General features: G+C 43.5%; 1 protein-coding gene across 5 annotated transcripts in view; it reads left to right on the top strand.

Moving 5' to 3' along the window:
- The window catches only part of SUSD6 (sushi domain containing 6), a 99,493-nt gene that overhangs the window by 43,369 nt on the left and 43,647 nt on the right, over nucleotides 1-12,477 (top strand). For all 5 annotated transcript variants that reach the window (XM_075502920.1, XM_075502915.1, XM_075502917.1 and 2 more), the window contains exons 3-4: nucleotides 725-912; nucleotides 5,459-5,488. In XM_075502920.1, the coding sequence (XP_075359035.1) occupies nucleotides 792-912; nucleotides 5,459-5,488 (151 nt within the window). In that variant the 5' untranslated portion in view covers nucleotides 725-791. The remainder of the gene's footprint in view (nucleotides 1-724; nucleotides 913-5,458; nucleotides 5,489-12,477) is intronic.

Raw genomic sequence — 12,477 nt, 5'->3', positions numbered from 1 at the left:
GGTTCAACTTTGTGCTTTCTTGATGTCCCAACTGTGCCTTGTGTGTTTGTGTATGAGTCTGTTTTTGCTGTGACAGTGCCTGATAGGCTATGGCTGAATCCCTCAGTCCTCAGGTATGAGCAGTGTCACATCCTGCAATTTTAATTGCTATGCTCTGTACTGTTAGAACATTATACCTGAGGTTTCCAAGCTGGTTTACATTCCTCCTCATAAGTGTGTGTTTGCCTGCCTGCCGGCTGGCTGTCAGGTTTGCTGTGCCTCTCCAGGTGGCTGGAGAAGCATTTGATTTATTTATCCTAGCTGTCTAGTACAGTCTGCTGTGTCTTGGAGACCTTCTGAAAGGTGGTGGGGGTGTAGGAAGGCTGGCTGTCTTGAAGTTATTTTGAAACAAATTCTCCAGATGCTATATCCTCTGGGGTTGTCTTGAAAGGAAAAGCTAAAATTAATTGTAAGCTAGGCAGTCTTCACACCTGAAATATTAGAGGGTGAGTGGAAAGTTCTGGTCTCTCTGTAATGCACCTCCTTTTAGTATTTCCTATGTGGAAGATTGCCTTTTCTGCTCCTGTTACCTTGTGAACTGTGAAATATTTGGTAAGATTCCTAAATGCTAGAACATGTCAAAGGTCGCTCTTGTTTGTTTCTGAATTTCCCCTTTTCCTCCCCTCCCCAGATGTTGTAGGTGTTTGGCTCAACACTTACTGTTTCTTTGTCTTTGTTTTTGTAGACGGAGGTGCTCCTGATCAACCAGATATTTCAGGAATTTTTTAAAAAGAAACTTTGGTGGGTAAAAGATGTGCCATGGAATGGTAGCACCAAAGAGCAACACAGGATCGTCTCTTGCCTTGACTAGCCATGGGTTATTTCTTCTGCTAGTTATCTTTGGTACCTTTATTTTGGAAGCACAGGCCACAGGTAAGTGAAACCTTTGTATATGCTGCAGGGAAGGGGAGATGTATAAATATGGAGGTGGCCTTATATTTTTATGGAGAAGCTGGTGATGGTTGATGCATTTGTACACATCTTTCGGCACTCACAGGAAAAATTCCATCACTGCTTGTTAAGCAGAGGGCAGTGAACGAGTCTTGCATATTGGTAAATAAGTGCTCGTCCTTTACCCTGTCATTTTGATTCCCCTAGCTTTTTCCCCCTCCATTCTCATCCCTTTACTGGGGCAGTTGGGCACTTTACTGGGCAACTTTAACTGGGGGCACTTGGACTGTCTCAAGAGCATGGACCACGTTTTGGTTGAGTGAGAGTCTCGTGTAGACGCTCTTATCTGTATGCCCTGTAGCAGTTGCTGATGTGAAGTAGTTTTGGAAGCACAGACTGTCTTCAGCTCTTTGTACAGCTGATGAATCTGTTCAGCGTTCCCTTGTGTGTTATCTTCTGACACCTCAGCACCCGCTAACTGCACCCCTCTATTAGATCCTCTTTGCAGCTTGAGTTTTTCCCTCTCCCCTTTCTAACTTCTTGATGTTTATCTGATGGACAAGTGTTGTGAATAATGTAAATAGCAGTGCAATGGGATGATGTGTAAAATCTCAGCAGAGATGAGAGGATCTGCCTTTTAGAAATGAGTGGAAGAAGAAAATATACCGGATAGTCACAAGGTAGTACATGATGTGAAGTATGTGCTTGTTTACCCAGTATACCCTGAAATATGTCTTTTCTCTCAGACCAGCCATGATGTAGTTTTTGTCTGTAGAGAGATGCCTGATCATAAGTGGCATGGGATGGAAGGAATAACTTTGTGTGCTCTTGTACAGAACTTTGAAGGAGGTTAGTCCCAAAAAGGCACGTAGATTTGACTTCAGCAGCTGTTGCAATGTAGAACAATGGCTTGCCTTTGAAAACAAAGCCTCGGTTCTCGGCATAACTCTAAAAAGTCCTATTTATTTGACGTATCATGGCACCTAAAAATGTCCCATGACCAACACTCCTCAGCATCAGTGAAGCTTGAATTGGCCTCTGTGTGGTAGAGCAGAATAAATGTTAGTTGCTAGATGCTCTCAAAGCCAAGGTGATCCTGTATGGGAAAAGTCTGCTGGTGCTGGAAACTGCTGGAGGAGGAGTTGATCTCCTTTTAGTATTTCTGGCTCTTCAAGTTGGAAGGGAGAGGCTGCTGAAATCAGATATCCCAGATTTGTATGTCTTCCTGGCCTGATTTTGGCTTTGCAGGTAATGAGGGGTGGGGGGAACACACATGAGAGAGTGACAAATTGGCAAGAACAGATAGTGAGAGTGGGAAAGGGACAAGGTCTTTTTGGATCTGGTTGATCCTTGTTTTTTCAGTCTTGCTGTTATTGGTGATAATGTCACTGCCTCATTTCAGATGTAGGCCTGTCAGATATGCCTCCCAGCCTGGGGCTGGAGTGCACCATCCCTATCTGAAACTCCCATTACACACTGCAGCACCTTCAACTGAATCTGTAATCAGTATGCAAATGCCTCCTGCTGCACAGAGCTGCTGGATAGGGAAAGACAGCCACAATACCGGCAAGCCTTTTTAGTATCATTTTTTAAGGCATCCAGTCACACTAACAAAAGCACTAGTTAAGCATGTCAGAAGACCTGAGAGTGGTTTTGCATTGTTTCCCTTTCTGTGTTCCTTTAGCTTCAGGACCTGAAACCAGCTGTGGTAAACTGGTCAAGGCAGACGATCAGTTAAATAGGATTATAGTGGCTAGGCACGAACCATTTCCTGCACGGGAAGTGAGAAAGTGAGTGCATGCGGAGGGGAGCCCAAGATCATAGCAGAGGACAAGACATGCCGGGGAAAAAATCTGGGGGGAGGGGAAGGGCTTGCTGAGGAGCGCTTCCATGTACAGGTTTTCTGAGACTGGGAGGTAGCAACCCAGCTGCCAATTGCTGGGAGGGATGGGGGTGCTCAGTGGTGTGTCATGGTCCCGGAGAGCTGCACCTGCAGCAGCACGCCAGCCATGAGTAACATTAATGAGCAAGTCAGCCGAGGAGCAGAGAGCCAGATGGAGAAACAAAGAATGCTGGCGAGGTGCTTGGAAAATCATCTTTCCCTCAGTTTTGTCCCCCAACCACCCCACCATCCTCACTTTATTACTTTACATAGCAAAATCATTCAGAGCAGGCAGAGCAAAGCAACGTTAACAGAAAGCAAAAGATTGTATTAAATCTCTTGGCAGTAATGCTTATCTTGAATGAGGGGCCAATGTGACATGCTCACAATTGCTACAAAAGCTGAAGAATGTTCTCATAAAAAGACAGACAAGCATGGAGACAATGGCTGGCTCAGCTCTGAGTGAGAAAGCAGAGCTTGTGATTCATATGTTTAAAACCATATGATGTATATTGTATTGCAATAATTTTTGCTGTTTAGAAATTCTGTTGCTTGAGTTCCAGGAGGCTTAAAAACATATTCATGTTTTGGGCAGGAATGTGTTCTCTTTGCCCCGTGGTTAATGCAGAGGGTAGACTTATTTCCAGGCAGCAAGCATCTGGTCTGTCCTCTGGTAATAAATTGATTTGATTTTATGCAAGGATTTTTAAGAAAAATCTTCAGCACTCTGTCTCAAACAATCTATTCAAATATCCTGGAGTGTCATGAGATGGGTATGATATGTTGCTTAGTCACTAAGCACACTGCAGAATTTGGGGAAAATGCTCCCTTTTCACAGGAAGATATCCATGAATATAAAAATAACCGCTGCACATATTTTAACACAAAATAAACGCAGCATTTGCTGACGGGCAAGCAATGAAGCTATGTCAGAAGAGGAGGATTTATGGAAACTTCAGTGCTGTTCAGAAATATTTTTTGAGCTTTATCACTGTTGTGCCTTTCTTCCCTGTCTGGCAAGTTCTCCAAGCTTAGTTGGGGGAAATAATGAAGGAATGAGCAGGCAAGGAGACTTGGAAAGCAAGGACTTGAAATGCGGAAGCTTAGTTATTCGTCTGTCTCTTCTGTTTTCTTTGAGGGTTCATCTGGAATGTAGCTAAGAGCTGGGGAGCTTAGTAGATAGAAATGGGGAATTTTTGAAGGGTTGGAGAGGACCAATAACGAGCATTTTGTCTGTTTTTCTACAGATAACCCTTCCCCATTCTTTCTTTATTGCTGTGATTTTTTTTTTTTAATTTTTTTTTTTTCTCCCTCCCATCTCTGGCCCTTAAGGTTATTCCCAAGCTCTCAAAGGCCTTGTGTTTATATCTCATTCACAATGGTCCTCCGGTCTGGCCAGACTATTTTTAGAATCAGTGGATCAGAGTAAGTTGTTCATTAAATTTTAACAGGTAGTCTCTAAAATACTCTGAAAGCTTCCTATCATTTGCGTTCCAAATGGTGTAATCTCTCTTGGATTCATAACCAGCTCTGTCAGAAACCTATCAAAATGTAGGTTGGGCCTTTCATTACTGATAATAGCATCACCTCGTCCTGGGAAATGTAAGTAAAGGTGTTGGTAAAAGTACTAAACATCCTGAATTAACCAAATATCAATACCCATAAAGGAGAGAGTTTAAATATTAACCTTTAAAAATTAATAATAATGCAGGCTTGGTGAATCTAAGTCCATTTAGATTTAGACACAGCCTGATTTTTGTTGACTGATCACATGTGAAACGCTATAAAGCTAGCTCTTTAATTTTTAGGATTGCCGTTAAAGTGATAAATTGAGCTTGAATAAACTGAAACGACTTCATTCCTGTGTGTTGTCTCTGACGCAAATGCAGCCAATCTGCTGCTTGCCGTTCTAAGGTCTTTTCAGTGCCAAGGTTATTCTGCACAGAAGCTCTTGGATACCGCTGGTATTTGTTTGCACTGCATAGAACAGCTTGTTAGAGCGCACTCCAGTCATTGAGCAGATTCAGACTTGTTCCTATTCTTTGGGAATCTCTGCAAAGCAGAGGTTTCTTTTGTCTCTAATTACGCAGCTGAAAGGAAGGCGTTTATACAGCTAGGGATGAATTCAATGGTCATGAAAACAAGGACACTATAACTTTGGATGGCCAGACAGAAATGTGGGGAGGTGTTGTGCATGAATAGAGGATCTTCATCGTAACCTGCATGTTTCATGTGAGTGTGGGTTTGGAGAAATTACGAGGTCAGCCCAAAGAAGTGTATAGTTCTCCATGGAGAGAAGGGGGAGCAGTTTCAGGTGCAATTCCTCTTTCCAGTCCCTTTGGAGAGCTTAGTAAGAGCAGAGTCGTACAGAAGAGCATGGTGAGGAGCTGCAGAATAATGGCCAGGCCACAAAGGTGTGGCTAGGAAGCAGATGCAGACAGGCCCAGAATTAGACTATTCAAATAATAATATTCACACTGTTACTACACTGATCCAGGCAGTGCTATTGAAGCAACTGGCTTGAAGGGAGTAATAGGGATCTCAAGAAGCCATGCAACTTGTTCAGTTTTAACCAGTTCTAATGGTTGAAGGATGAATTAAAGCAAGCATAATAGTAATCCTGAATTTTCCTTTTGTGTGTCCTAGGTTGGCTCAGCAAATCCAAAGGACCTGCACGTGAGTAGACTTATATTCACTGCTGTACTATGAGAAATTAGTGTGATGTTGTACTGTTTAATATAAGTGGCCATGAGCTAGGATTCCCATTATACTTTTGTTGGATAGGCTGAGATCCATCTCTATACCCCATTTCCATTTTTGCCCCTTGTATTTGGGAAAGATGACTGCCCTCAATTTGAGAGAGGGAGATCAATGTCGTACATTTCACTGTGCTTGAAGGGATCCCTGTGCCTTCTATAGCATTTAACTTCAAATGACTCAAGAAAAAACAAATAGGATAAATATTTCATTAAAACACAGAGAGATGCTGCTTGTAACAGTTTTGAGAGGCTGCCGGAGAGGACAGGGAGGGCGAGCTGAGGCAAAAAACCTTTTCCTTTCATCAAGAAAGGTGAACATCTCATCACAGAGCATGACTCTGGATATATTCCATTGGATACTCCTACTTTTTCATTTCCTGTGCTCAGAAAAAGTCTAAAATCTTTCCTGTGTGCATGTTATGGATGTATGTAACTTCGGGAGGAATTGGGAAGCATATTTGGCTTCTGTATCTGTTCTATAATATATAAAATTTTGTGTAAATCTTTGTTGAACTGTGAAATTTGATCTTAGTCTGAACTTTTCCTTCTCCTCCAAAAAAAAAAAAAAGGAATACAGGAACAGAGTCTGAGGGGAATGGATTCATAATTAAGTATTTAAAGGTGTGGGAGGGGAATTTTATCATCTACCAAATTTTGGTCTTCATAGAGTAGGAGGTGGGAGAAGAGCTGATGGAATCCTCTGAATCCTGGATTTTTATCCAATGCCTGAAATTTACTCCTGGCAAGACTGGTATCGCATGCACCTGGTATTAAGGGGCCTTCAATTCTTGGCCATGGTTGCTAGCAGGAAAATAAGCTGCTTTAGGAAATAACTCAAGAATTGTCTGGTCCAACTCGCCGTAGCTTCTTGGGCTAGAATGAGAAAGATGGAAACTGGTAGGAGCTTCATTGTAGAGGGAAGCAGGAGGGGTACTATATGGCATGGTTTGTTCTTCAAGAGAAAGTATTTGTGAACTTCGGTCCAGGTTCTGACTCATCACCATCTTGGTGTCCCTTGATGACTTGCTGCCCACTAGGTTGAAAATACAGACTTGTCTATTTTCTTATGCAGCTGCCTTCTATCACTGAGCCCTTCCTCTTTATCTACTTGAGCCACTCATTTGGGAAGAGTTTGGGTTCGTTCCTAGTCTCATGGAAAAAGTCCCAACAGTGGGACAGAAGAAAGTTTGCTTGCTATCACCTTGTGCCGTTTGACAATTCCTTTTGCTGCTTCTGTCCCTTTTGAGTCCTAAACTGGTTACCATTGCAGCTGAGGCATTATGTTTTTAGGATATGTTGAATGTTTTTCATCTGTGCAACCCACGTCTGCCATTGCTTCTCCAGCCCTTATGTTTAACTGTAGCAGCACAAGCAGTTAGCACCTCCTGTTTATGCTGCCAGTTATTACTGACTCCACAGCGGGGATGGCAGAACAAGAAGTAAATTTGCTCTGGAACTGTGGCAAACTTCAGCCTGGGCTCTTGCTGCAAATACTGCTGGAATAGCTGGTGTGTGGTATGTAAAGCTGTGGAGTAGACATGTCCTCAGCATGCTTACATGGGTGATAAGGGGGAAACAAGTGGTAGGGCGAGGTGGGTAGCTGTAGACTGTTGCCTCTTCAGCTTTTGTGGCTGAATCTGTCAAGGCCCTGTGTTTAAACCCAGCAATCTGTGTCTAGATGAGGATTGCTAAAACACTGCTGGTAACAAATTGCTTAGTCAAGAGTGAAGGTAGGGCACTGAAGGCACGTGAACAGCAAGCTAAAAAATGCTTGTAACTTCGTGAGAGTAACTGGAACCTGGTGATAATATTATGACATTGTCCCAAGAGGTTGTACCTGCTTATCTGTGTGCACTGATCTGCATCTAAGAAAAACATTTTCCTTTTAATGAATGAAACCTCTGGGGAGTGTTTGTCTTCGTCTGCAAGCAGGAATTCCCCCGAGGCTCTGCTTTTGCAAAGTGTTGTATTGGAGGACTTGAGCTTGCTTCCAGATGTCGTTGAAAGGATTTGAAGTAACCCCTTAGGTATGGGGCTGCTTAGATGAGTTTACAGAATGTGCTAGGTGGATTGGGCTAGAGGGGGCTTGTTGCTAAGCTGTTGAAGAATAAAATGAGCTTTTTGGCCCAGCCTAGTACAGTGATCCTTTTATTATGGAAGGGGGAGGGGAACTTTTGGAGTTCCTGTGCTGAGAACACTGCCTAATCTCAAGAGGTTGTGGGGATGCTCTCTCACTGCTTGGGTACCTTGGCCTGGCTGGTGCTGGATGGAAATGCCTCCTGTGCTCCTTCTCTATAGGGCCAATGCCGTGAATGCATGGATAAGTGTATTTGTCTGCTTGGTGTGGTAAGAAGCATTTCAGGGGAAGCAGAAGCCAAAGAATTGAACAGTATGATAACAAGAGCCTCTTTAAATCCTGCGGGCTCAGCATTTTAGGTCTAGCCAGTCATCTTAATTCAATGGAGAAAATCTTTCTTGTTTGAGAGCAGAAAGAAACATTGCTGCTGCTTTTGAGATGTATCTTTTACTTTGTCAGTAAAGGGAGAAGCATGTCTGATTTGAAAAATGTTGCCTTGCTGCAGAGTGAGATAAGCACCTCTGGAGGACGTTGTCTTGAGTTTTCAACCCACAGACAGGGAAGAAACATGGTAGGCCTGACACATGCAGAGTCATAACTAGAAAGGCAGAGGCGGCTGCTTTTCTGGCTTGAAGGGACATTTTCTGTGTCCTGAGAAAAAGACCAACATGGTGTGTAATGAGTTTCATGTCAGACATACCCTTAGGCACCCATAAAACTATGCATCAGAAAGAGAATAAAACTGTTTTGTGATCTTACGAATTTTGTAGTTTAGGCAACTTTGCATTTTCTTCTGCTGCTTTTTCAGCAGAGATGTCAGCTGCTGAGACAACAGGTGAAGTTTTTCTGTTTTAGGTAGAACTAGAATATTTTGAAGGAAATTGAGCTATCTGGAGACTTTTCATGCACAGAAAAGGACTAGAAGCGAATGGAGTTTTGTAGAAGGGTGGTGAAATAGCTTGAAGGTGAATGAGGATCAGGGGAGAATAAGATCCTAGGAAGGAGAGGAGGGGGACAGAGGAGTGCAGCAAAACACGGAGGTGAAGGTTTCCACAGGTGGAGTTGTGAAAAAGATCCTGGTGGTTTAAAAAGCCAGTTAGTGGCTTGGTGGTTAAGTAGTGTAAGTCCTGAAAGAAGGTAGTGTTTTAGTTATGCAAGCAGATTAGAATGGTTGAGAACAGTATGGCCTTGGGAAGGAGGACGCTGGTAGAAATATATATGTGTGTGTGTTTATTTTTTTAATGGTTAGGTAAGAGTGTCTTAATGCAGGAGAATGCAGGATATGCCTTTACAACATCAGGCTTTTCAGGCTTTTCTATATGCAACAGGACTGACTAATGAGACACTGACAGAGTTTAAGAACTTGAAGGTTACAAAGTGTGCGTGCCCTCCAGGGACTGAAGCTTCAAGGCAGGAATCTCCTCAAGGCAGGAGCAGAGCAGGGTGAAGATGCCAGTTACTGGAGCACTGGCCGTGTCTGCCTACGAGTGCTCTAACATCATGGTTGGGCATCTGGGGAGGAGAGCAGCTGCAAAAGACCATATAGCAACTGTGTGTGAAACAACATAGGGAGGAACTTCAGGTGGAAGTTGCTGCCATGTTTAGAGAAATATCCATGACTTTCTCAGAAAGTTCTGCTTTTCTTAGTTTGTGTTCAGTTTTATAGTTAAAAGCTGCTTTGCTTTTCTCCCCCATCCTGCACTTTTTTGGCTGCTACACCCACTGTAGAGGAACCCTTCCTGTAAACAAGATAAACTTATTAAAGCTGCTAGACCCTGGATCCTTGTCAACACCAAGGTATCACTCCCTGCTGATGGTGATGCTTTCCAGGTGGGGTCTGTGTGTCACTGTATGTGTGGAATGAAGTTATATCAGAGTGGGTTAGGGACTTCTGGTGCTGCCTCTCTATTCTGGATCACCAGCATCCTGGGATTTATCTCCAGGAGACTTACCTGATGCTGCAGAGGCCTTTAGGAATGTGCTTCTGGTGTGTCACACAAAACCCACGGCTGTTGATTTGCTCCTGGCTGGGAGGGGAGAAATGTGGGTTTTTAATGTTGTTTCCTCTGGCCCATTCCACCCCTACCTTCAGAGCAGCTAACTTTGAAACTCGGAGTCCTGGCGATGCACCTGCAGTGTAACCCACTGACATGCTTCTTGAAAAGGACCAGTACTGTCAGAGTTATGCTGAGCCACGTGTTATGCTATACCACATTTTTACTTCTCTTTAGCCCAGGCAAAGGACCATAACTGTAATGCTGTGTATTATCCTGAAGCTAGTACTTCTTCCATTCTGTCGCTGGTTTTGCTTTCCCTAGCAAAAGTAGCCTTTGAACGCTTCTGGAGAACAACCTTCAGGCTTCATTGTAAACACTTTCTTGGGTGTAATTGACTTAGGTTATAAGATACTAAGAAAAGATAAAGGCTTTATCATTTGAGTGTTTAGGTTCAGCTGTCACTTTTCTCTCAACTGAGGAAATTACTTTTAATATGTAAGCTGAAAAATCTGAACATAGTCACAAGCTGTGATGAGTTTGCCTTTGAGCACAAGTCTTAGTGAAATCCATGAAGATAGCAAGTTTGTTTTTTCAATTGTATTCTTTTAGTCCTCCACTTTTTTGTCTTTCCCAATGAGCTAGTCTTGTTGCAAACGTTATTGCCAGTAGCCCAAAGCAGAAGTGAGTCTTGCTGTGACGTAGAAATATGATGGCCTTGAGCTAGCATAATTTTAACCTTTGGGCCTTCTAACTTTGAATCTCTTTATTTGCATTTACTTCTCAGACACTGAAGTGTTATCTTTAAGTTGACAGTTTGTGCTTTGATGGTGGCTGTTTCCTCCATGGCATTCAGTAAGCTAGACTTTTGGAATAGTTGGGGGAGATGTACACTGCTGGGAGAGCTGAGCTCTCTGTTGGTACAGGATCCTTGTTCAATTTTGTGTCACTGAAGTGATAGTGAAACAAATAGTTGGCAAGTTTGGTCTGAGGCAGATCACAAGGCTGGCAGTCAGGCGCTGTTAGTGCACTTCTGCCATGTGGGAGAGGAAGTACATGCAGTGGTGGCCAGATCACTGTCTGCTGGCATAAGGTGATGCCTCTGGTGGGTGAACACATTTGAAGTGCAGTGTGGGTGCTGTGCTGGAAGAGGTTAGCCCCTGTGAGAAGTTCTGCCTCCTCTTAGCACCCTGGAGAACTGACTGCCTTTTGGCATGTGCCTCCAGCTGTGGAGACTCCTCAGGGCTGGAGCACCTTTTCAGAGCACTGGGGGTTTTTTTTGTTTTTTTTTTTTTTACTTTATTTTTCCTGTCAGTGTTGCCTTGGTCATGTTTGGTCCCACTTTATCCAGCTCTTTCCAGTCATGAGCTGATCCCATGTAAGAGTTGAGTCCCTGTGTGGGCAGTGGTATGACTGCATGGGGGAAAGGGGACGTGGCAGCCTGTCATCTGGTACACAGGTAGGGCTGCTTTTAGCATCCTTGATTCTTGCTGTCAGTAAAACCAAGGGAGACTGGTGGAAGCTGCTAATTAGGGGTGTTGTGAGAAGATTCATTCTCTGACTACAGTCAGGGTGAGCAAAGGCTTAACTATTTTACTGCATACCTCTGGCCACCTGACGCTTGTCTGAGACAGGTCAGGAGTATTTCACACTTGGCCGTGTCAGGTGCCATGGAGCGATTTGAGAGGATGAAAATTAATGTCTGTTCTGCATCCTCTGACAGCAGGGAAGCATCTATCACTAAGTCTGTTTCCATTCCCTGAACTCTTAACTTGATTAGTTGCTTTAAATGGAGGAAATTTTTCTCCTGACATTGGTTAGTTGGTAGCACCAAGGGAGGGTGCCTGCAGAACTGAAGCTTTTGTGGTTTTCATTTAAAAATTATTTGGGTTTGGTAGCAGCATTTCAAAGCTGCTTGCCAGTGTGCACCCTGCACAAACGAAACCAAACACATCTCCCTTTCCAGAGCGGTCTGTCACCTCTCTTCTTTCTGTGGCAATAGAGGCTGGCCTCTTCATTAAATGCAGATACTTCTCTCAAAGTAGGAGTTCAAACACCTAAGCAGCAGTGGGATGACTGAACTTTCAAGGTGAAATAGTTCCTGTTTCTTTTCCAGCAGAGAGATTTGGGGCTCTTATGCATTATTTCTGTGGTGTTAGAGTAGCTTCACCCAGTCTCATAATGAAGTGGGAATTGCTGTAAATGCAGCAGTGTTTGTGAATGGTAAATGTTGTTTCAGTCTGTAGCTTGCTTTTCCAGTCAGCCTGTGTTTCACCTGGTGTGAAACTTAGCTTGATTTACTTCTCGGCCGTTGTGGTGATGGTCTCCCTTTTGTCCTGTAGTGGGAGGCTCTCCAGGAGATAGTAGGAAATGGTAAGTTGTAGGAAACACTCTTTTTGCGGCAAATCGTGTAGTATTTAAAACAGAATCATTACTTGAAGTTGGTTTTCCCTGGTGATTCCCTGACTGGTATTGGAGGCAATGAAAACTGAACACTAAATTGAAAACAAAACTAGAAAGCCCTCTGGTAACCATCTGTCAGTTGTTACATATTGCATGGTGGCAGGATGAAACTTGGGGTGCCTGGTCTGGTCTCTGATCTCCCCACAGCAACTAGTTCCAGTTGCTTTTGCAGGGAAGTTGACTGCTCTCCATCCCTTTGGAGTAGCTTTCTCCATGGGAGGGATTCCTCCCCGAGGCTGAGCTGGTTCCTGGGCTTGCAAGGATAAATGTATTTATGTTGATTAGTTTCTTTGAGCCGTGCTGTCCTATACCAATATCTGTTGTGCCAAGTCTAGTGACCAGCTGTAACGATTTTTACTGTTGTGCTATTGT

This window comes from Mycteria americana, chromosome 5 (genome assembly GCF_035582795.1).
Source record: "Mycteria americana isolate JAX WOST 10 ecotype Jacksonville Zoo and Gardens chromosome 5, USCA_MyAme_1.0, whole genome shotgun sequence".
NCBI lineage: Eukaryota > Metazoa > Chordata > Aves > Ciconiiformes > Ciconiidae > Mycteria > Mycteria americana.
This window is presented reverse-complemented; position numbering and strand designations above follow the sequence as displayed.